This window comes from Osmerus mordax, chromosome 3 (assembly GCF_038355195.1).
Source record: "Osmerus mordax isolate fOsmMor3 chromosome 3, fOsmMor3.pri, whole genome shotgun sequence".
In the NCBI taxonomy this organism is placed as follows: domain Eukaryota; kingdom Metazoa; phylum Chordata; class Actinopteri; order Osmeriformes; family Osmeridae; genus Osmerus; species Osmerus mordax.
The window spans coordinates 20,376,335-20,400,008 of record NC_090052.1 but is presented as its reverse complement, the minus strand read 5'-3'; the positions used below and the strand labels follow the sequence as shown (position 1 = coordinate 20,400,008).

The following is a 23,674-nucleotide window of genomic DNA, read 5'->3' as shown; positions in this document are numbered from 1 at the left end:
GGGACAGGGCCAAACATGCGGCCTCGTCGTGTGTCTGATAGTGTTTCGCTGTTGCGATGACTGAGGCCAAATGGCATTGCTGGAGAGAGTTGTCAAGTGGACCACCCCCTCTGAATCCCATCGCCATACACAAATTCCTGAAAGAACCCCCCTCGACTCTTTGAACTAAACACGGCGAATGACGACACCTAGCCTACCGTGGGACCATACGGAGCTTTTACATTTACATTTAGTCATTTAGCAGACGCTCTTATCCAGAGCGACTTACAGTAAGTACAGGGATATTCCCCCCGAGGCAAGTATGGTGAAATGCCTTGCCCAAGGACACAACGTCATTTTTGCATGGCCGGGAATCGAACTGGCAACCTTCTGATTACTAGCCCGCTTCCCTAACCACTCAGCCACCTGACTCCCTTGTTGATGATTGGTGACACCAGACACGCCAGGTCACTCAGAAGAACACACAGTCCAGCAGGGTAGCTGGCTGCCAAATATCTCTAGGGACTCCATGTACAGCCGACAAGTGACATTTGTGTGTGTGTGTGTGTTTGATTTCCTACTTATGCGGTACCATTGAGTTAAATGTGCTTGTGTTCTGTATGTGGGAATGTGTGAACGTGTGACTAGGTGTATAAAGAGATGTGATAGACACAGTCCGTTACCCTGCCTGTGTGTTCTTGATTCCCTTCTGTATTTGTCCCTCTTGTCAAGATAAGCTTGATACAGAAAATATTTGCACGTGTACACACACTCCCATGCAAACTGGCTAAGAGCTAATTGCAATTACTGTAACATTCACAGAGTGAGTACCAGCTAAAAAAAATAAAGAAATAATCACACATGATTATAGTGCCCAAGCCTGATTAAGTCAAATCATGCTCGCTTCTTCCTTTCCTTCCTGTCTGTCTCTGAATCGTGGATGCTACCAGGGTGGGGCCCTGTAGTTAGACATAAGTCCTTAACTGCCCCAGCACAGCAACTTCAGACATACAGCTGTCATAGATCTGTGGAGATTTTTGACACGCCAGACTGACCAAATTAAACCAACGCATGGATTGACAGACCGGCAGAAAGGCCGTCAGGCAGGATGGAAGGCAGAAAGCCAGATATATATATTGTTTTTTAATTAAATGTATTTGACAGGGACAATGCAGATAAACATAGCTGTAGAGCAAAGTTTGCAGCCGATGTAATGCACATCGATGTTTTGATGGGTGAGTTTACTTCTGGAAGCTGGAACGACTGCTGCTATGAAATTACGGGTTACCCTGAAGTGTTTCATAATGTATGTTTGTGTTGGTACATATTCGTTTTCATCCAGGCAGAAATCCAGCTCTTGACAAAAACATTGCAATGAGATGAAAAGTTAATTGTTGTGGTAAAAAAAAGAGAGCAAGGAATGGTCACAATCCTGTAATTAGCTAAATGCAGTCAGTCTAAATTTAACAGCTGGTAACTGAGTACAAAAAATATCATGTCTTGTGTTGCAGGACAATAAAACTACCAACTACCAACAGGGGTTGTGCAGTACAGAGTTTGAATGAATAGACAGCCATGTATGTATTTTGGTATCCTTTATCCCCAGCCAAACTTAATGGGATCTCGGTAAGACTTTGGCTCCATCAAAACAACATTGAATATTCTACTATGTTCTCCATATCCTGCCTGGAACAGACCCCCGTGAGTAAAGAAAGCTCCCTCTGGTGGGAAGAGACACTAAGATGTTCAAAAGCCTAGACTGCCACCCAGTGGTAAGATATGTAATAACAAGGAAGGGCGGTATTTTATAATAAACGTCACAAAGACACACAGACTTCATTTACATTTAATCGTTTAGGCACTTCATGATGTGCTGCTAACCATGATTCATCATTGTGAAGGTATATTTTATATATACAATAATAGTCTCTATAATTTGCATTTCGGCAAGAACCGCGTGAGGACAGTGACTACATGAGTTCATGCATTTTCGTGCCTAATGGCAGCAATGGACCATAAAAAACACCCATATTGTACAGAAAGGGAGGCGAGAAGGAGAGCCATAGGTCCTGAGGCATAAACAAAGCTGTTCTAACTCTGACCATTGTCTAACAAGCTTCAGCATACTGCTATACCATAGCCTCCAGCACTAAGAATAGCCTGGACAGAAGGGACCAACCCTAACTCAGAATGTATACAGTGTTTAAGATTACACACACACACACACACACACAGATGCACTTGCGCACACACACACACATTACATTACATTTAGTCATTTAGCAGACAATCTTATCCAGAGCGACTTACAGTATGTTCAGGGACATTCCCCTCGAGGGTGAAGTGCCTTGCCCAAGGACACAAGGTAATTTTGCATGGCCAGGAATCAAACCAGCAACCTTCTGATTAATAGCCCAATTCCCTAACCGCTCAGCCATCTGACCCTCCTGTGAACCCCACACTTACACACACAGATAACATAATCCTAGATAATAACATCTGAAAACATTTGGAGTTGCACACAACCCTTACCCTCTTGTTACGACCCTTAAAATGCTCACCTAATAAACCCTAAAACCCTCAGGAGTGCACCAGAGCATTATTCTGACAGGAGACCAGGGAACTTGTCCTCACAGTACTGTGTAAAGTTGAAGTCCTCAATAGTGAACTGAATATCCTTCCACTTCTTGCCAAGGACTCTCCCACCCGGAGTCTCCATGGCAAAGTTTTTGATGGCCAAGTTGGGCAACAAGGCAACCTCCTTGTATTTCATCTCCATTCCCCATTCCTGTGAAAACACACACGTGACAAAACACATGTCAATATTTAGTTTGAAGCAAGCACACTGACACCCAAGAGCGTGTGAGGGATGTCGGAATGAGAGGAGCCTAGGCTTGCCTTGCTACAGGTTGCACAGCTGATCACACGGCCCGGCTCCCAGTTCTCAAAGTGTCTGTCCAGGTGCACCTTTCCACCAGCCTTGTAATGCCTCCTAAGAGAACACACACCGGTTAGCGCCCAATGGTCCACACCAATTCATCGTTGACATATACTGGGTCCTCATACAAGGGAGGACAAACGACTGGAGAAGTTCTTGTGCGAAGGCAGGACAGCTTATGGACTGCGGTTTAAAATTAGCCGGCTGGCTAAAACCGGCACTTTTACTGAAAAGTTGATTAATGTGCACTGTCCCTGTAAAGATAAACGAAATAAACTAAACGTACTCAAACCCGGGGTTGACGTTAACGTAGTGCGTGTTGTCAATGAGCTTGATGTCACTTCCACAAGCCACAGCCTTGAAACAGCTTCGACACACGAGCTGAATCTCAGCGGCTCGGTAGCGGCTCTGCTTCTTCACCTTCAGCTGGTCTTTCAAGCGACTGGCAAGAACATCCTCTGTCTGGATATCAGTGATCTACAGGGAGATGGGCCGTGTGAGAAACAAAAGGCTCGCCAACAGAAATTGTGCAGGACCCCCAGGTACAACCCGTCTCACCTTCTTGCGGAATTCGCGTTCCCCCATTTGTTGGACCTGTCTGATGGCCCGGCCCGTTAACTCCTCCAGGAGCTCATTGGTGCGTTCCCGGCGCACCTCCCGCCCCCCGGCTTGGGCCACCACAGAGTACACACTGTCAGTGGCCCGAGCTCGCCCACTGGCCTGCTGTTGGGCAATCTCATTGGTCAGCAGGCCGTAGCGCACCACCAGGTTGCATTCTGGGATGTCGAGACCCTCCTCAGCTACGCTGGTGGCAATCAGGAGATTGAGGGTGCCTCTGCGGAATTTTTGGATGGTCTCTTTCTGCTCGTTCTGCAAAAAGATCACACACAGGACATGCATTCACGGACACACAAAGGCACACGCGAACAAAGAGGTTCATTGGTTGCATTATCTAACCCACCAATCAATACAGCACTCTAGACCTTCTGTAATGTGAGAGTACCTGGGTCATGTAATTGATGCCGTTTCCCGCTCCAGTCAGGATGGCAGCCTTGATGCCTGACCGCTGTAGGGCCTGGTTGTTGAGGACCCAGTCATTCAGGCAGTTGGTGCTTTTACGGGTCTTGCAGAAGAGTATGCCTTTGGATGTGTCTTTGGGTCCAAACTGCTCCAGAAGAGTGCTCTGAAGTTTAGCCATTTTGGGGTTCTCATAGAGGGCGTTCCCTGACAGGCTCTTTAGCTCTGTCTGGTTCTCTGTAGAGGACCAAGGCAAGGACTGTCAGACTTCTGATACAACACCTCTACACACACACAAGATATGGATGTCCGAGAGAAGAGAGGCTCCTTCTGAAACCCTGGCACTCACCCTCGAAGAGGCCCTGCAGGAAGAAGTCCGTTCCATCGATGGCTGAGGCGCTCTTGCTGTTGTAGAAGCTCTCCAGGTCACGGAAGGCGTCCACCATGCGGACCGTGTCGTTAATGAGCAGGGCGTCGTTATACCGTCGCAGGTGGAGGGCACACTGGGCCAGAATTCTGTTCCCCTCAAATACACCTGCACCACGAAACCAAGCGACACAAACAGGACCCATGTGACGGGGAGGACAGGCCGGACTCGCTACAGGTTCTGTCGTTTACCGCGAGGATTCGCGTGAACGCACAGAGAGGAGGACTGCTCACCCCTCTGCTCCAGAAGGACCACATCCGCCTCGTACTCCTGTGTTCCCACCTCCCTCAGCTGGGAGGCTGTCCCCAAGGCCATGAAGTCGTGGATCAGCTCCATCATCCACTTCAGGTGGTCGCCAAAGGGATCCTGAGGCCAAACCACAACAATGCGCCTTTCAACTCACCGTTCAAATAACGTCCAGGCAGGAGAAGAAGAAACCGCAGCGAGGCGGACATGGTTGGCTCACCTTGGGCCTCTTGTCGACAATGTCAAACCTTTTCTTGGGTCTGGGGACTTTCTTCTTCAGCTCAGAGGCATGGGTTTCAGCTGAAACGATGGCTGAGTCCAGGTTAGCACAGATCTTGGTGAGACAGACAGACTGTCAGACAGGCCGACAGAGACAGACAGACAGAGACAGACAGGCAGACCTACACACCTGCAATACATGCTTCACAGCTCCTTCCAGGTTTTTGGCCTTCCCTGTTCCAGGAGAGGCGGTGAGGCCTAGCACCTGAGGCAGATTCCTCTCGCCTTTCAGCTTCTTCTCCACGTAGCGATGCATGATCGTGTTGTACACCCCCTCCTTATGCGTGTGGTGGCACTCGTCAATGACCAGTAGGGTGAAGTCTGTGGTGGGATGAGACTCGTGCTTACTGTTATGAACCAAAGGATGCCGAGGTGTCACTGATCTCAGCAATAACGAATCGTTTGGGACGTCGCAAGTCATTTCACAGTTCCTCGACGACACCTTCAAATACATGAATTGCAGAATCTGACGGTCTAGTGGTTATTGATTTGGAATGAATGACTCACCTGTAAGCTCAACATGTTTGTCATCCTCTGTGTTGATCAGGGCGTTCTCCAGGATCTGGGCCGTGCAGATGACCAGGTCAGAGTCCTTAACCACTCTGCCAAAGAAGTCCTTCTCGTCACTGTCCCCACTGACAGACTCCACCTTGTAATCACGGCCCAGGTGGGGGTTGAACTCTTTGCTGTAATGCTGGTCCACCAGATGAACCTGTAAAAACACACAGCAGGTCGATGGTAAACATCAGCAGTCAATTATTATCAGCAGTACTTTAGGTCAAGGTTAGAGGGAGAGAATAGACAGGCCACCTGGACAAAATCCTCATTTCAGAAAGACATTTTGTGAGTGTTTTGCGAGTACGTAACCATGGCAGATCCTCATTCAAGCAGGCATACCTTGTTGACCAGCACAGCCACCTTGGCCTCTGGGGTGGTCTCCAGGTGTCTCTTGACCACATAGACGGCAGCACGGGTCTTTCCTCCGCCGGTGGGAAGCCAGATGATGATGTTCTCCCTCTGGAGGGCCCTCTGAACCACCTCCTCTTGGTAGTCATACAGCCCACAATCTGCCATCCTAGTTTACTTCTTGCTCCACGCACACCTGAAACTAGAGAGAAGCGGACTTTAACCAAGAGTTAGTATATCAGCCCAGCAAGTGTGTCTGACAGTGCTGCTTAGACTCAAGTCTTCTTTAAGTCCTGTAAGTCCTTCTGTTGCCTCTGCATTAAGGACAGAGGACGTTATCTTGTTCATTTAACCCAACCCTTTCTGACACCCATACAGAAAAACGAAACCGAAAGACTCACCGCTCACAGCCAAAATAGGGCCCTTTCTAAGGAGGTTCTGAATGGACGGAGCACTTTGAAGTGACACTGTCTGGATTCGTGGTTGCTACAGATATTTTTATAGATTTTTCAGCAATAACAATATCTAGGTAGCACTTATAGAAGTTGTCATGAAGTCTTTGCAATGTGTTCACAAAGGCAACATTTCAGTTCATATGGCAGCAGGCCTTTGCAGTTACAGCCACCTAGCAGCCCTGTAGGAGAGCCCCATTAGTCTCTTACTGCCTGCTTTACCAGGAAAACAAAACCTAAAGCCTGCAACACTGGAAGACTCCCACTAACCAAGAAGGATGTTTTCTAAACTTCCCTAAGAAACCATGTGTACACAAATTCTTGTACTCGCTGTGAAATATTGTACTGTTTTTTTTTTTCTTTTCGTTTTTTTTTCTACAGGTACACTTGCACTCTTGTGGGGAGTTTCATGTTGTTCAATTGTAACTTGTTTAACTGCATGCTCTTGCACCACAAGAGCATGCAGTTAAACAAGTGTTCCCTTTGGCACTTATTTGGTTTTCCACAATGTATGCTTCATGTTTTGGCTGCTCGCAATGTTTGGGGCTATCTCGTTGTTATGATCAGTGACCTATGCTCTTTTGTAAAGCTCTCTCTTGGAAGTCGCTTTGGATAAAAGCGTCTGCTAAATGCATAAATGTAATGTAAATGAATATAAATACATTGAAAGTAATATATTTTAGTAAATTAACATAAGAATAACAATTGTTTTGTGAATACAGTAATGCCAGTTGATATGATCCAGCTAACATGAAAACTATTATTTTATTATAAAAGATCTTTATTTCAATTAACAATATTACAGTAAATAGCTTTCAAACCATAACTAATGAAACTGTAGCAGTCCTCAGTCATAACATTTCACTCTGACTCCATATTTTAGGTTTTAAATGCAGCATAGGTAGATTGAGGGATACATAACTGACAACCCTGAAAAACGCAACATTGACATCACTTCAGTTGCTCGAAGCAAGTCATGATTCAAGTACAAAATGAACACACAGACAGACACACACACACACAGTTCAGTGGACACTCAGCAAGCAGGCTCAGTCGCTACAGACAAGTCACTTCCAATTAGCGTCTGGCAGATAACAGCGAACATGGCTTCTGACGAGGACTACAATCACTGACCCGATTGTTACGTGTTGTGTGGCATTAGGCCATGGCCATTTGAAATTAGATATAACATCTGTATTGTATAAATACACTGATCTCCACCACGCAGCAATGCAGTCAGTGAGTATGGAGTGTAGAAACACAACCCAAAACGTTTTGTGCGTCAAGAATCGCAACAGCACAACCAGCAGGACGACAGGGCGAACACGGAGGGTTGGGGCAGAACAACCAGGGGAAGTAGAAACTTTTTTTTTTTTTTACAGTCATGTTTGGATCCCACTATTTTGGGATTTTGGAACCATCCGGAAAAATAAATATTTGAATCCACGCCTTCTACGACCTATATTTTGTCCCCTGTACATCTAATAATCCTTAACACAAAAAACACATACTGGCCAATACTTGCGAAAGAAAAGTGAATCTAAACACTTCAATTACAGTACACGTTTTACTGTAGCTCTCTAATCATTATCCCCACAGAACAAATATGATCGTGGATTTTGGACTTGTCTGTCAGAGGTCAAGCTGGATCTGACCATGCCCTTGCTCTTGGGCTCTTTGCAGTAATACCTTAGAAGTACATTGGCCTCTTTTCAAGTGTATGTCAGTAACAGAAGGCAACAGCGGCTTAGGTCCTTAGATCCAGTATCCTGTGAAAGTAACAATGATTACCTAAATAAAGCACTCATCTGTCTGTGCATTCAGGAGCCATGGTCGCCTCGTCAGTCGTACGGAAGGGCCGCCGAGACCCTCTCCTAACTCTGATGGGGGGGAAACAGCCCTGGGGAAAGGCTGCCCTGCAACTTGAGGGTAACTCACATGAAGAGGAAGAAATCTAGTTTTGATGATTTATGCTACAATGGGACCAGTCATTTTGGTACATCAATTGCAATATGCATTCAGTCTTAGTCCTTGATTGACTTACGTAAACTGAGCTCGTCAGACTGAGCTGGGATTCGAAACCACGCAGACTGGGAGTGAAGAGGGAAAAACTTAAAGGGGTACAGAACGGAGAGGGTGCACAAAAACGTTTTGACACTTACTGGCAAACACCATTTTTCTTCTGGAACGCTGTTTCCTAAACCACATTATCCCTTCAATCATCGATAACATACATCATCGCCCCCCAAACACACACTCTCAATAACTCCATGAGATTAAAGTTGAGAATGGCTAGTAATGCTCCCGTGCGTCTGTTTTGAATGTGTGTAAGAGAGCGAGCGAGCCAGACAGCGAGTGGGCAAGAGAGCGAGACACATGTGCCTACTGCTCCTCAACAAAGCTGCGCAACCCCCCCCCCCCGGAATCACTTCTCGATCAAGCCTCCGTCTTTCAGCTTGAAGTAGAAGAACTTCTCCAGGGTGTTGGCACACTTGCAGTACTCGCTGTCGGGGGGGTTGTACTCGCGGCAGTTGGTGATGATGCGCTGCAGGTCTGCGATGAAGAGTTTCTTGGTCACGTAGTATCTGTTCTTCAGCCTCTCGGTCATGGTCTTCAGGTCTGAAGGGGCACACCAGCACAGAGGACGACAGTTCTCAGAGCCGGCTTCATTTCAATGTGATGTTCAGAGTCGCGTGGTATTTGTTAGCATAACGCAGGCGATACCGCGATGCTTAGACAGACGGCGAATGACCCTGAGACGATACTCACCGATGGGGAAGCGGATGATCTCGTAGTAGTCTGGAGCCTCGGACTTCTTCACTGGTTCCATAAAGGGCCAGGAGTCTGGATGAGTCTGGCGAAGACACGACAACAGGGGCTTAATGAACGGGGCGTGGTCTCCTGCACCAGTCTCTGTCAGGTAGAATCTTACCTTGATCTGGGCGAGGAGGTTCTTCAGCATGTTATACAGCAGGTCTGGATCCTTCAGCTCCTTCCTATAAGACATGGACATCCATTTAATGACATTCGAGCTGGGAATTTTCAGTATGACTGCAGTGCCAACATGAAATGTCCCTCCCTCAAAACAAGCTTTGAGCTCACCCTTTCTCCTTTCCACTAGGCTTCCATCCTGTCTCTCCTAGAAATAAATCAAGTTTAAATGAGGGACACAATTCATTCCAAGCCAGAGATCGTCTAGGATGGGCCACTGTGCCCACAGACAAGAACACACTTACGTATGCCTGGAATGCTCTCCACGGGGATCTGTCGTACCCCCTCCTTGAAGCAGGTGAGGCCGGGGTACACCTTCCTGATCTGACTCTGCTTCCTCTCTATAAGCTTCTTAATGATCTGTCAGAGACGGGAACACAAAGCACGACTTCATACTTCCGATCATCCCGACGACGAGCGAATGTGCACACAGAGGAGGAAGGCCGAGAGGCGTGCGTTCACCTCTTTCTGTCTCTTGATGATGTGTGAGAGCTCCGTGTATGGGATCCTGGGGTTGAGTTCACACTCCATGAGAGTGGCCCCCTCGTAGTCCTTGATGTAACCAAGGTAACGAGTCTTGGGCACTTTTATGTCTTTGGAAAAACCCTGAGAAGACAAAAAAAAAGGTGGTGAGAGGGGAAAAATGGTGGATAGATGGGTATGTATAAAAAAAAATAACAAAAAGTATACAAATCTGTATCACACGGTACCTGCTTCTTGAAGTAGCCAATGGCGTACTCGTCTGCATACGTAAGGAAGTAGAGAATGCTGTGTTTGATGTGGTACTCCTTCAGGTGGTTCATCAGGTGTGTTCCATAGCCCTAACATCATTATGAAGAAAGTCCGGAGAAAAAAAACACACAAAAAAAACAAACAAGTCTTACACATCCAGTCACAAAAATGCTAATAAAACTACTTCATTCATGTTAATCAGTGTATACCTTGACTTGCTCATTGGATGTGACAGCACAGAAGACTATTTCTGTGAATCCCTGCGTGGGGAACATCCTGAAACAGATGCCCCCTATCACACGGCCATCTTTAATGAGAGCCAGGGTCTTGTGCTTCCTGGGGACATTGGACGAGAGAAAAAAGATTGAATGAATTGGTCAACAAGGACATAAGACTAAGAGGCAAGCAAAGAACTGTAATGGCAACTTACGGGTCAAACACTAGCCGTGTGATGTACTCTTTAGGCATCCGGGGTAGCTGGTGGGAAAACACATTTTGAAGGCCCACCAGCCACATCAGGATCTTTTTGTTGGACTTCTGGGAAAGTGAGTTCCCAATGACATGGAACTCAATGATGCCCCGCCTCTCCTCCAGCCTGGCAGTCTCATCCCGGGCAGCGTTAGGAGTCAGTAGGTTTGTCTGGAGACACAATGACAAGTGTCAGCTTTGACATCGTCTTTGCAAAATCTTGTGGTTTCTAAATGCTTCCCTAAACTCTCATGTGTGACCAGAGAACTATGAGGAGTTGAAAAGGTCTCACCTCTGGCCCTAACATGGCAGCTGGGTCAGTGATGGTCATCATGACCTCATTCACCAGCTCCATAGGGATGTCACCCATGACCCGGATACGTTTGGCGTCCTCCAAGGTCAGAGCTTCTGGCAACTTCCTCTTCTCCCCTGAAACGGACGAGAGGGACATGTCACAATAGGCACTGACTAGAACAGGAACGTAGCAAGAACACAAGTAGAAACTCAGACCCTGACCTGTAGGGGGCTCTGCAGCCCCTGCCTCCAGCCCCAAGCTGCCCAGCGAAGAGCCACTGCTCATCCCCTTGGTAAAGGAGGGCGAGCCAGACACTGCAGCTGGGCTGATCACTACCAGGGTGGGATAAACCCAGAACAGAGTTAGTCAGAAAACGAATGATTTCGATATGTGCGCAGTAACAGATACAAAATGTGCAGTAGCAACCTGAGCGCAGCAGAGGTCTGGTATCGTGTCATGATTCTGCCCTTGGAGCTGGTGACCCAGGGGTCACCCAGGGGTCAAAATACAGTCACCCTTACCTGTCTGGTGGCCCAGCTGTGCTCCGTCTGAGGCAGGCATGGTAAAGTCCGCCTCCCATATGGGAGAATTCTCTCCATAAATTTCCTCCTCCAGCATGGACAGGAATCTGCAACACACAACCACACCCATCCATCCATCGCCCATCTCAGATTCCTCAAATGTTTTCTATGGGTGAACACTTGGCAGCTGTATGGCAGCTGTGGTGGAAATGCAGACAGACTGGTTGCACCAACTTGGGGAAATGCGTGAGGATGAGAGTGCGTTTCTCAGGCAGGAGCTTGTCCTTCTCCACTCTGAACTTCTCCAGGAGCTGACGCCGGGTCACCGTGAAGATGGACTTGAGGAGGCTGCGGCCGAACACCTGGGTGGTCTCATAGCGTGGCAGGCTGTCGTTACTCTGGGGGACATGGCAGTAACACAGCCACCTAAGACACAAACACGAGAAAAACACGTACATTCAGAACAGAGCAACATATTCATGAATAACACTCGGATAGCGATGTTGAAGACATCTGCTGAGCAGTACCCGAAACACAAACCCACCTGGTGTAGTCCACTTTATAGGCAGTGCCATCATCCTTCTGGGAGCGCTGGCGGAACTGCGTGGGCGTCTCCAGCTTCCAGTAGTTGAGGCACAAGAGAAACATCTTGGAGAGCTCAAACATGGTCTGCCTCTCCTTTGGTGCCAGGTGGCTGAACTTGTACTGAACAAAGTTCAACACTCCCTTGAAGAAAAAAAAAAAAAAAAAAAAAAAAAAAAAAAACTTAACTTAGCAATCCTACCATCAAACAATGTGGCTTTTACCATGCTAATACGCTTTTGTATTAGTGTAGTAGTCAGTGTTTCCCACAGATTAGAAAGCTATTTGTGGCGGGGGGGGGGAGGTCAAAATAATTCACAAAATCAACAACAACAAACAAATAATTTCTGCATATGCAGGTAGCGACGCTAGTACTAAATAATTAACTGGTCGGCTCCATGACGCCGGGTAAGTAGCTAGCTCCTTAGACTTCTCACCAAAAGAACGAAGGGGAACCTTTGATTATGTCCGTAGGTACCTAGCGAAAAGTAGCCTCAACTTTCCTTGACCTTAGCTACGGCACTAATGCTGAAGGCTCGCTGATATAGCTGTCGGTCTTACTAGAACGGCGTAGGTATGCATCGTTGCTAACGTGTGCTGACGTTGTGATTGTGCTTATGTGAGAAAGACGGAGAGAGAGCAGAGAATGGAAATGCAGCTGAACGAATACGCTGCGTGTTTTTACCTAAATAGTGTAATTTTTGGGGGGAGACGAAACACAATATGTGGCGGCCGGTGTTGATTCTGTGGCACACCGCCACGAATTAGTCTATGTGTGGGAAACACTGGTAGTATATGGCTGATGGAAGTGGAACCTTAAACATTTACCTGCTCTATGTTGGGCTTTTCAAATGGGGGGCTTCCCAATGATCCTTCTACCAGGGGCTGGCTCATCTGCAAGATGCATTTCCTCAACAGCTAGCAAGGAGAACAACACAAGAAGTACAATTAAGACAACCAGGAGAACACAACAACTGTGTGGTTACGTCTGTCGTTTTGTGTTGGTTAGCTGGGAGGATAGCGGATACCTTGAAGAGGTAGAAGTAGACCTGCTTGGTGTCTGTGTCCTCCTCCTTGTGCACAGACATGAAGAGATTCTCCACGTCCACAACCATCCCCAGCAGCCTGTTGATCTCTTCCTCCGAAACGTTCTCCAGGTGGGACACATGGTCCGCTACCCAGACAGAGAAGCAACGAGAGATTGACAGTTCATTAATGGTCATCTCTAGAACCGTTCACTTCAAGTCACACACAAGTAAAGAGAGAGAGTCCCTTGTTCGTGTAGTGTTAATCCTGGACAACTGACAAGTGTGTATAAAAAGTGGCCTTATATCAGGTGCACAATTCAGTACCCAGATCATGTCCACAACTGCGACAGGACTCGCTCAGGCTCGCCGCTTGCTGCTGCAGGTCCATGCGGGTGGCTGATGGTGGATGGGGATTCTTCCAGCCATTGCACTTACATGTGTCACTAGCCTGAGAACAGGGTATTTCATGTGTTGACGCATTGTTTAGGTATCTGGCTACAATGGGCCAAAGTGGTTCATTTCTGGTTGTCATTCGCTTTCTACTCAGAAAGACATCAAGTAGAATAACACCAATAAGTCACATTTAATGGGTTGATGACAGTAAGCTATTATTAACAAACTGGTGTGAGGTTAGTGCTGAGTTCCTAGTTAGCTAGAAAGATAAGTGCTATGTGTAAGCTAGCTAGAGCTAGCTAACTTGATAGCAAGCTACAATCAAATAAAAAAAATTGGCTAGTTTGCTAACGATTACTAGCTAACTAGCTAGATAGATTGAAGCATAATGCTAGTCGTTTTGGTATATTTACAGGGGCTAGGAGGGCAATTAAGCTAGCAGACCAATAGTTGCCTGCAGCTTTGTTTTGAACTAAGCTAGCTAGCTTAGCCATTACCTTGCAAGCGGAGAAAACGCCGAGTTTTTCAAGCTTTTTCGCCCGTGGGAAAGCACGGACTTGAGCTTTCTTCTGACTCGCACGTTGTTGTTGGCTGAGGCCGGGTCTGACAGGGTCACTAGTATTTCCTGATGCAGACCCCACCGTTGCAGTGGCCGATCCACTAGTTTGGGCTTGGAGCAGCCGCGGTTGCAAGGTTTGCACTGCCGGATCCGACATATCAAAAGCAGCAGACCACGCTTGCACGGGCCGTTCTATAGTTCCAGACTCCTCTCCTACTCGGGTCGCTCACCTCTCCCCTCTAATATGTAAGCGAGGCAGTATGGGTATTGTAGTGTGGCTCTAAAAGCAAGCAGCAGTCTTTTCAACGCCAGAATATTAAAAAATAAATATTGTTCAAACATTTCTCGATGAGTAGGAGTTATGTATTTAAAATTTCTCAGGAGTCAGTGCAAGATGTAAGGTTGCATCGTATACGAAATACAATTAAGGTTGAAAGGCGGCGCCTTCACATTCTGGTCTGGGTCGTAATGGTCCGTTTTCAGGATCTTATTTCAAGTCTTCGAATGGGCAGTAGAGACTAGTTAATTCATTTGAGGAATTCAGTATGACCAATTCAACAAAGAAAAATCCTTTAGAATCTGAGATATTTTCTGGTCTCAGAAAAGACAAGGTTTTTCTGCCAATCATCGTTCATTAAACATTAAATGAGAAGACAGACAGGCATCGAGTTACCTTCCCCGTTATTTATTGGTAAAATTACATTTTTTGCGTTCTCTACCCTTGCCCAAAGAGTATAGAAGCACTTGCTTCTCCACTCTTTGCCTTGCCCCACCCCCCATATCTCCCCACTTCACAGCAACGGCAGCTGTCTTGTTGTGCTAGTCATTGATGTCATAACAGAGCAGGCAACACTGGTCCAATGAATCCCTTCCTGATACGAAAAGTAAAAAAAAAAGAAAAAACATGAGAAAAGGAAACTGAAAACATCTGAATTCACAGAGATGACAAGACAGAACCTGTGCACTCAATACCAGAGATTTTCACAACAAAAAGTCATACACAAATAAAAAAAAGAAATCTTTCCATCACAAAATAATTGGGGGTGACAAAATATCATGTAGAGATTGGGAAGGTATTGTATTCACAATAGCTACTGATTGGTTATATTTTGTTGTTGTTGCAGAAAATGATACAAATACAGCAACATGTCTTTAATACACAAACTGGTGATTTTGGTCAAGAAAAATCTTGCTTGATCCGTTTCATGTTTTTTGTGTTTTTTTTTCTTCTTTTCATTGTACATGGATGATTCAGAGATATTACATTAATGCTAAAATGACTGATTGGTGACAATGTTAATAATGCACTATGTATACGGTTGGATATAGATTAAGAAAACCTTAGGTGGTCTAACCTTTTAAATCATACTGTAAAATGTGTGCCAAAAGAAGAAATGATAATAACAATTGTAATAACAATAACAATTCAATAATTCAGTTAATCTACATAACTGCTATTTCTGGAAGGAAATAACTGTCTTTTCTCAAAACTCCTTCTTGGGCTGAACCCTCTCCGTTCCTTTATCCCAAATTACTGTTGAGGGGCTGGAGAAAATGAATGTGAGTTGCTACAACCATCCACCACCAAACTAAACAAGGTTAGAGTTTGACCAGTGGGAGGAGACATTATACAAAATACTGTAGTATTATGGTACATAAAGTGACAAGGAGAGGAAAATGCAGCGGGAGAGAAAGGAGAGGGCCAAGAGCCTGTTAATATTCCTCCCAGTTGCGTCAGATTTTTTATTTTTCTTTACAGAAATACAGAGAAAAAGTCGAGCAGCTGGCTCGTTAAGTGCGATTGATTCTCACCAATCTTTTCTTCTTTATTTTTTCCTGCCTGTTGTGTCGTTTTATTGTGTCACCACCAAATGTCCGTTGTTGGAAATATAATGGGTTGCAATGCCCTGCAGAGTTAAAACTGGGTATCTTCATGTAGGTCAAATGCTTTGTTTGTCTGTTGGTCTGATCATTTGCTGAAACCGTGGGCTTGGACAGACAGTGGATTTGCCAGCAGGCATGTTTCTCTCTTCGTTGATTGGTGCTTGGTAGTTGGTCAGACCATAGGGTGTGTATGCCAGCTGGTGGATGTCTGGTCTGCTTGGTTGATACTGCAGGTTGGTTGATGAGTTTTCTTCCGTTGGCTTTGGTGCGCTAGTTAGTTTCCACCCCCACAGCACTGACCACTCCTGCCCTGTGGAGCAGCCTCCTGCAGGTCCACGCCTCTGGCTCGGCCGCCAGCCCCCGCTCCTCCCTGGGGCTCATTCTTGGGAAGCTTCTTGGCTAATGAGGGTAGAGAGGCACAACATTGATCCTCTGACGTCTCTGTGAAATTAAAGTTAAAAAAAAGACAATGTGCTGTGTTGCACTTACCAATGGCCATAAATATCTCATTGACGTTCATAGCAGTCTTGGCTGAGGTCTCCATGAAGAGCAAACTGTTGTCATCTGCGTATGCTTGTGCTTCCTGTCAACGATAAATGACAGGTCCAGGGAGATCAATCAGACCGTTATGGCAAACATACAACCCCACTCGGACAATAATCTGCGTAAGAAACAAGTGTTTTTATGCTATGAAACCAGCATGGACTATGCCATGGGTTGCAGTTATTTTAAGAGAGTTCCTTCCTCTGTACCTGGAAGTCCACAGCTCTTTTGTTGGCAAGATCAGCTTTGTTCCCGGCCAGTGCGATGACGATATTGGGGCTGGCTTGTCGCTGGAGCTCCTTTACCCAGTTCTTTGCACGTGTGAATGTGTCCTGCACAGACAATGTTACACCTCTGGCTTATCCACAAGGCCTCGCAGATGGATCCACTATACATATAAGGGATGTACAACTAAAAAATATAACATTTTTACCAGTACTGTACAATGTGGAGGATAGTGCAGATAAGATTGCTGCATGTTTATGTTCCAATGTACCTATCAAATAATAACAATCAACTTTATTTTCCAAATCAAACAATTATATGCTTATGTGAATGTAATACTGCAACTTGTGATGAACAAGGAATTTCAGCTTATTGTTGTATCAGTGAATGCTTACAACCCCCTCCCTCAAATGTAAATATTGTCCTGTTGGAAATTTCAAGAAAAACATTGGTCAAAGTTGCCGTCAAGAATTTTCATATCAGTGTTTCCCAAGTCTCATATAAGAAAGGTTAGCGGTCAGAGCAAAGGTCTGTCACCACTCGAGTTTTCAACTAATCATCAACCTAGGCTGCATCGAGGTTGGGCCGGAGGAAGGCGCCTCTCCTAGGAAGGCCCTCAGGCCTGACACACGTCTGATGACTCACTGTGTTGGTGATGTCGTACACCACGATGGCAGCCTGGGCTCCTCTGTAGTACATGGGCGCCAGGCTGTGATACCGCTCCTGCCCTGCAGTGTCCCAGATCTCAAACTTGACCGTTGTATCGTCCAAACAGACCGTCTGTGTGAGGAAGGCAGCTAGGGAGAAGACACGACGGGAGAGACTTATTAAGGTGACGAGAGCAGAACCTCAACATGTTGTGGTCGAGTTGAAGCTCAGTAGGCTCTATTTTGAAAGCAACTCCAATCCAAAATCCTAACTCAAGAGTCATGAGGAAGTTATATTATTTATGGCCTACCTAAATCCTTGAAAACCTGAGCTTGCAAAATAAATGATTTGGAGGACAATGGTAAATATAAAACAACATTTTCACACTGGGCCTAGACAATACATTTACATTTAGAAAAGAAGGGTAGAAAAAGAGAGAGAGAGAGCCTGAGAACCTGTGAAGCATGACACAGGAGGGGGTGTGCCTATTCAGGCCATTGTGTCACATGACAGAAGAAAAAGTGCACTCATGGCCCAGCATTCTTTAAGCCTGCTGATCTTTGACCAGGCAGCTGACGACAGGTTTACCAAAAAAAAACGCTGACTCGCGGCAAGTCATTGGCTAGAGTAAGCACCAAGCATCCTGTCTCTACAGCTTCAGATAAGCCAGGATACACTTATATACGCTTTATATGATATGAAGAGGAAATGCGTCCATGGAAGGTGGGAATGTTCCCTCAAACCGGATCATAGTAGCAGTTCACATGTCCTTGACAGTTAGCATACAGCACATCTGACTGTACAGAAAACACTGGGTGAAGCAAAGGGTAGTTACACATTAGCAACATAGCCAAATCGTTGCAGTTAGAAACTTTATATCTAATAAAGAAACATTACAGGCTCTTGTAAACCTTACCCAGAAAGATAATTTGATTGGTCTACATATGCTAAGTTATTAGCACAGCATGTACAGGAAACCCCATTGTTGGTTCACTTCCTTCCTGTCTAAAGTGCCCTCCAATCCTCTGCTTCCTCAGGGGCAAGCAGAGGTACAAAAAAAAGTGTTAGACGGGAAAAGCAAGTTTCAAACCAAAAACGTTGGACAGATATTTTTGGGTTCAGACTTTTCCAAAAACCCAACGCTCCACTCCTTCCTGCAGTGTGACAGACCTGGCTGCACATGAGGGTCAGGTGATCAGCTCCCAAAAAGTTGTTCTGCAGCTCCTGCCCCAGAGCAGGCCTTGACACCTGCCAAGGTCAGCGCTGACACAGTTCCACAATGAGGCATTCCATCAGCCCAATTAGGGTTATATCTTTTCCGACCCTGATCTTTTTGATTTTAAACAAACAAACTGAGATTCAGCAGACAAGAAAAAAAAAAAACAGCAGACATGTTTATGCCAATAGCGGTCCACTAAACATCGGGACGAGTGGGGCCGCTTACCTCCGATGGTGCTCTCCTGGTACTCGTGGAACTGGCCTTTAACGAAGCGCAGCACCAGACTAGACTTGCCCACCGCTGACTCTCCCAGCAGCACCAGCTTGAACTGGCAGATCTTGTTGCTCGCAGCTGCGCCGTTGGTCCGTGCCGGTCCTCCTCGACCTGCCATGGTTCTGATCTGACGGCTCGGCGAAGACAGGAGGTGGGGGCAGCTCTGGGTGGATGTGGAGGCCTGACGGAGGTTAGTGGAAGGGGCTGGAGCGGAGGCTGGAGACGGGGTCGGGGGGGGGGCTGAGGCAGGCTGGGTGCAGCTGAACTGTCAAAGCTGGACACTGAGGAGGCCAAAAGGTAGGGCTCTTCACCTTTAAGACCTGAAGAGATGCAAGGCGATGTTAGGCATTTCCCCACAGTACATGTAAACAATAGCCTATTGTGCAGCAAAGTAGAACAGTAAACTTTATTAACAAACATTATTATTATATTTGTCAGACATCGGCTTTGATGGTGTTGTTAAAACAGATGCCTAGCCAGCATCATATTATCAGTGTCTAACTGAAACTACAATTGTTCTCAGAGACAAAAGCTAATCACCGAATTATATTTAATTTCATCTAAAGAAACTTAAACTGGTAGCAGACATACCCTTTTATCATCCAACCTAATGCAGCACTAGTCCTATACACAGGATGAGTGAACACAACCAGTTATTATGTGTGCTTAGAAAGAGACACATTTTAGCCAAGCATCCAAACTAAGGCATGTTTGAATCATTTCAAAGACCACACACAGACCTAAGAATGACACTGAAAGTCTCCGTAGAGGAACTGAGACTGCCTCCTACTAAGTCACAGGCCTAATTACCTCTCCAAGCTACATCGAACTTTGCATCATTTGTTTATTTAATTTTCACAACCATCTTTTCATATCTGCCAAACTAAGGCCAACGTCGTCCAATAGTTCTAAACATCAACTAAACAAACTGGTTTTGTCTTCAGTGATTGGTCAAGTGGGTCTGCTTTTGCTCAGCCGGAGGGACAGGAAATGTCACAGCCGGAAGTGAAGATAGGAGTAGCATGAAGCAGTCTTGTGCATTTTTACAGCTCAAATACAGATTTGAACGAGATTGATCTTTTAGTCATAGGTTTTAAGGATCTTTTGGTTTAATGTTGTACGCTGAATTAGGGTTTAACTAAAAATACACTGGATAAGAAAAACAGAGCAAACAAAAGTTTAATAAGAGATGACAGGGAAAATGACTGCGAGGAAGAGAAAACAGTAGAGTAGTAGAGTAGAGTCACTGTTACAGGAAAAGGAAATAAAGATCAAAAGACAAATGAATGACACTGGAGAGAGAGTCAGGCCAAAGACAGGAGAGGCTGACTGGGAAGGGGTCCATTGGCCCTCTGCCCCTGCCTCGGCCTAATCCTCAGCATGTGATAGGAGATCCCAGTTGTGGGTGAGAAGCCTGACCAGCCTGGGAGGAGAAGGCCCCACAGACCAGTACACATCAAAAGCCGGGACCTGGACGACTGCCTACACATGGGCCTGCGCTCTGAGGTATTCCTTGACAGACCACATAGAGGCTGGAGGGTGAAACAACCTCTCTATTCAATGGGTCAACAGGCTGTTATTCATCAGAATACCAATGAGAAAGCTGAGGTTTCACCTTCTTACGCTCTGCGTAGTACGTGAGGAAGCTGTTAACATGGCAGGAAGGCCAAGAGAAATGTGCAAACTACTTGATAACTTTCCCTAGGCCTAAGCCAAATCAAAACAAGGCATAACGACACAAGGGAGGGAGAAGAGAGTTCTCAGCCCCAGGGTGATGACTACATAAGAAACAACAGGATAAAAGGGTGGGAAGACAGATAGGAGACACTGGATAAGCAAGCAGTGCAGTGTTTGCTGATACGCAGCAACGCTGAAACTGAAAGCATCTTCTGTTTACAGTCAAGGATAAGGTTTCATTCAACACAATTCTTGGTGTGGCTGTAGTACACAAGTTTCAAAAAGGTAGAACAAATATTTTCTACAAAAGGTTTGGCAAATATTTTTGAAAGGTATGAAAAATATTTTTCTAAAAATATTTTTTAAATACTTGTGATTTTTTGTCAAAAATAGGTTGCATCATTGATGAGTACTTGATGAAGACTCTACTGTGCTCTGCTTTACTCTGTTCTCCTCTCCCCTCTAGGTTTCATAAATCACATCCATAAAGGGTTAACGTTGAGCAGACTGACAGTTAGGAAGGGATGGTTCGCTCAGGTCTAGGCATGCTGGGGCTGTTGTGTCTTACACTGAGAGACAGACATGCGTCTGAAACAGCAGCTTTCCCCTGATGCTGGGTTAATGGCTTCTCTAATGGGCCCTGGAACCACATTGAAGTGCGTCAGTGAGACAGGCAGAGAGGCAGACGGGTCACAGAAGGAGGGGAAGGAGGAGGCGGCAAGAGAGGGATTGTGAAATATTCATACAGCTCCTGTCAGGATGATATCCAAGCACTTAGCAAGATGCAGAAAGGCACCACATAGACAATCATATAACATATGAATGCAATATGTTGGCAACATGCACAGACTCATACGTCCAACTCGGCACCATATTAGTCATAAATTCCTGCAAATCATGTATACACAACACCGACTTCATTTTACCTACCTAGAAACAAGTAGTCACATGAAAATGTTGTCTAAGTCATGTCCCACTGTCCCTTTACTGACTGTCATTCCTCATGTTTGGGTCTATATTATTGATCCAGTCATTTCAAAAGGACTCTTGGACCACTTTCACACTAAGAACCAGGCCTTACCCTGTATAGCTAGCTACTGGATTTAACCAATGTCAAATTAATTTATAAGATTCTTGCAACCTACAACAGCACACAAGTAGGCCCCAGCCTGTTGACATTTAATTGGAATTGTGAGAAGCTCAACTCAATTAACCAGGTAACAACTGTGAAGTTATTTAAATGATGTTTCCTTTGTAAACATGGTAATGAAAAAGGATGCATGGACACACACATACAGATTATATATTCAGTTTGTCTACTTGCATGTTTCATGTAAATTTACATTTAGTCATTTAGCAGACGCTCTTATCCAGAGCGACTTACAGTAAGTACAGGGACATTCCCAGAGGCAAGTAGGGTGAAGTGCCTTGCCCAAGGACACGTCATTTGACACGGCCGGGAATCGAACCAGCGTCCTTCTGACTACAAGCCCGACTCCCTCACTGCTCAGCCACCTGACTCCCCCCCTCCCTGTACCACATTGTACTTTAGTAGTGGGGTGGGACAAAGTCCCATTCATAACATGGAAGTAGCTTTGACAAGTCACTGAAAATCCGTCTTAAAGGTCCAATAAAACTATTAACTGCAAACAGCAAAGTGCACAAGACACGTCAATCTAGCTAGCTGGCTAATTTACTAACAAAACCACAAGTGTCCAACTTCCTCATAGCTACCCTATCCATCTACCATTGCTGTCACATGAAACTTTCACACCAGTTACCAAGGCTTAATAGTTTGATCACAAAAACACCTGTTCTTTTGGCTACATCAAAAACAATCAACCACATTACAGGAAGCTATTTGCATGGACAACCCTATAAAAAATATAACATACTTCTGCTGCCACGAAGTAGTCTCAAGTCGATGTACTATCATCTAGTCAATAGGCTGCCTGATTAATCAGATGTACTTGGTAGCTGATTGTACAACTGTTATCAAACGTCATCATGTTTACCGCGCACTGATCATGATCTGTAGAGTCAAGTTAGATAGATAGCATAGGCATTCATGAATAGACACAGCCACTAGACTTGGTGTTAAACAGTCGCTAGCTTGCCCATAAAATATGTCGTTAGGTGGCAAACCAATTAAACTTCCTAGCTAGCTTTCTATTTGTCTAGCTATCTGGTTTAGCAAGTAAAGCTAGATAGCTACATTACATTACCGAGGTGCATTGGGATAGCTAGCACTAGATAACTTATATTTAGGTTGAAATAATTCAATATGTGCTAAACTGTTCAGCTAGCCAAAGGATAACTTCGCACATACCTTTAGGTTGTTTAGGTGGAGGCGATAGTACGTAAGTAATGAAGTAAGACTTTACGTGGGCTAGTACATAGTTAGCTAGCCATTAGGCTAGCAAGTAATAATAGCTCTCAAAAGATTCCTCCTGGTGCTGACAGTCTACTGTACATAGCTCTAGCTAGCTACCATGGCTGGGTGCAGGACAGAAAGGGATAATTATATGTAACACTTCCTAATTCGATTAAGATATTCTTATATAGCAACCCAGTTGGTATATGAAGATGTTAGTATATTGATCAGCCTCGTTAACTAGCTAATTAACCAACAGTTAGCAGCACTAGTAGTAGCTACTGTAGCAAAACAACCAGAATCATTGGCTAGCTCGCTAGCTAACGCGTACTACGAGACCACTCGGACAGTCGACAGTCAGTTGTCAGGTCGGTTTTGTAAAATTTCAAACAGAGAATTCAGACTAGAATTAATGATTTACGCCTCACCGGTGATTATGAGATACAAATTCACACTCCACCTTATTCTTCGTATACCCCCGTGTGCCAAAATCCTCTCAATTTTGACTTCGATTAGTTTCTGTCCAAAACGTCACTAAGATCGGCTGCCCCGGCCTTCACTTCCGATTTGTGGATTTTTTTTTCCGGGATCCTCCCACTTATTGTCACCGGGGCACTGACCAATACAATTCTTTGAGTAGTCGGAATTGCTAAAGGTTTGGGATCTGTAGTTTATGTGCTGGAGCCAGTGGCTTCTCATCGATTGTATCAGATGTCATAATTCCCTTTCAACCACAATCACCGTTTAGTGACGCTACAGATCCTGCGGACTCGGAGGTTTGTTGCTGCATCAAAAACATAGCCTACCACATAGTCCTACACATACAGGTACTGTTCCAAGTAAATATTGATTTGGTCACAATAGCTGCCAACAAAGATAATTAAAATCGAGACCATTAAACATTTTTATTTTAAAATCACAACTTCAATTTACGACATTAGTACTGTACACAACAGTGGAGGAAGAAACCCTGGACAAGCAAAATAGGATATTGAACTGTACATGAATATAATATACA

General features: G+C 45.2%; 3 protein-coding genes across 6 annotated transcripts; all 3 read right to left on the bottom strand.

The window, feature by feature from the left end:
* Positions 1–1,144: 1,144 nt before the first annotated feature.
* On the bottom strand, positions 1,145–6,151 carry dhx58 (DEXH (Asp-Glu-X-His) box polypeptide 58). Its single transcript, XM_067233102.1, has 11 exons — positions 5,784–6,151; positions 5,394–5,598; positions 5,017–5,207; positions 4,828–4,941; positions 4,595–4,727; positions 4,284–4,469; positions 3,921–4,171; positions 3,476–3,787; positions 3,204–3,394; positions 2,878–2,971; positions 1,145–2,767 (listed from the first exon to the last, which is right to left on the bottom strand). Exons 1-11 carry the CDS (start codon positions 5,958–5,960, stop codon positions 2,579–2,581), a joined length of 2,043 nt encoding a protein of 680 aa, XP_067089203.1. The 5' UTR covers positions 5,961–6,151; the 3' UTR covers positions 1,145–2,578.
* Positions 6,152–6,992: 841 nt separating this feature from the next.
* On the bottom strand, positions 6,993–14,000 carry kat2a (K(lysine) acetyltransferase 2A). The gene is made up of 18 exons (XM_067231633.1): positions 13,752–14,000; positions 13,186–13,309; positions 12,862–13,007; positions 12,662–12,751; positions 11,796–11,977; positions 11,486–11,677; positions 11,252–11,358; positions 10,952–11,062; positions 10,728–10,864; positions 10,398–10,606; positions 10,177–10,303; positions 9,946–10,056; positions 9,698–9,841; positions 9,481–9,595; positions 9,347–9,383; positions 9,177–9,240; positions 9,014–9,098; positions 6,993–8,863 (listed from the first exon to the last, which is right to left on the bottom strand). Exons 1-18 carry the CDS (start codon positions 13,968–13,970, stop codon positions 8,670–8,672), a joined length of 2,394 nt encoding a protein of 797 aa, XP_067087734.1. The 5' UTR covers positions 13,971–14,000; the 3' UTR covers positions 6,993–8,669.
* Positions 14,001–14,477: 477 nt separating this feature from the next.
* Positions 14,478–23,217, bottom strand: rab5c (RAB5C, member RAS oncogene family). 4 transcript variants are annotated; one of them, XM_067231636.1, is made up of 6 exons: positions 23,085–23,217; positions 18,558–18,916; positions 17,111–17,262; positions 16,450–16,572; positions 16,187–16,280; positions 14,478–16,096 (listed from the first exon to the last, which is right to left on the bottom strand). In XM_067231636.1, the coding sequence occupies exons 2-6, from the start codon at positions 18,721–18,723 to the stop codon at positions 15,972–15,974; spliced, it is 660 nt and encodes a 219-aa protein (XP_067087737.1). In that variant the 5' UTR covers positions 18,724–18,916; positions 23,085–23,217; the 3' UTR covers positions 14,478–15,971. The 4 variants fall into 4 exon arrangements, with proteins under 4 accessions (XP_067087737.1, XP_067087754.1, XP_067087746.1 ...); XM_067231653.1 differs by having other exon boundaries at positions 23,117–23,217; XM_067231645.1 differs by having other exon boundaries at positions 18,558–18,925; positions 23,085–23,204.
* Between the last annotated feature and the right edge of the window lie 457 nt (positions 23,218–23,674).

What these genes read in the sequence shown, in the direction of transcription:
- rab5c (XM_067231636.1), bottom strand. Translation starts at nt 18,723, where the DNA reads ATGGCAGGTCGAGGAGGACCGGCACGGACCAACGGCGCAGCTGCGAGC. An exon ending in CCAGGAGAGCACCATCGGAG is followed by an intron (nt 17,263 to 18,557) that starts GTAAGCGGCCCC and finishes TCTTCTCCCTAG; the next exon opens with CTGCCTTCCTCACACAGACG. An exon ending in TGAGATATTTATGGCCATTG is followed by an intron (nt 16,097 to 16,186) that starts GTAAGTGCAACA and finishes TACCCTCATTAG; the next exon opens with CCAAGAAGCTTCCCAAGAAT.
- dhx58 (XM_067233102.1), bottom strand. Translation starts at nt 5,960, where the DNA reads ATGGCAGATTGTGGGCTGTATGACTACCAAGAGGAGGTGGTTCAGAGG. An exon ending in TTGTCGACAAGAGGCCCAAG is followed by an intron (nt 4,728 to 4,827) that starts GTGAGCCAACCA and finishes GTTTGGCCTCAG; the next exon opens with GATCCCTTTGGCGACCACCT. An exon ending in GCATCAATTACATGACCCAG is followed by an intron (nt 3,788 to 3,920) that starts GTACTCTCACAT and finishes ATCTTTTTGCAG; the next exon opens with AACGAGCAGAAAGAGACCAT.
- kat2a (XM_067231633.1), bottom strand. Translation starts at nt 13,970, where the DNA reads ATGTCGGATCCGGCAGTGCAAACCTTGCAACCGCGGCTGCTCCAAGCC. An exon ending in CAGTTGTGGACATGATCTGG is followed by an intron (nt 13,008 to 13,185) that starts GTACTGAATTGT and finishes CTGTCTGGGTAG; the next exon opens with CGGACCATGTGTCCCACCTG. An exon ending in TCATCAAGAGACAGAAAGAG is followed by an intron (nt 9,596 to 9,697) that starts GTGAACGCACGC and finishes CGTCTCTGACAG; the next exon opens with ATCATTAAGAAGCTTATAGA.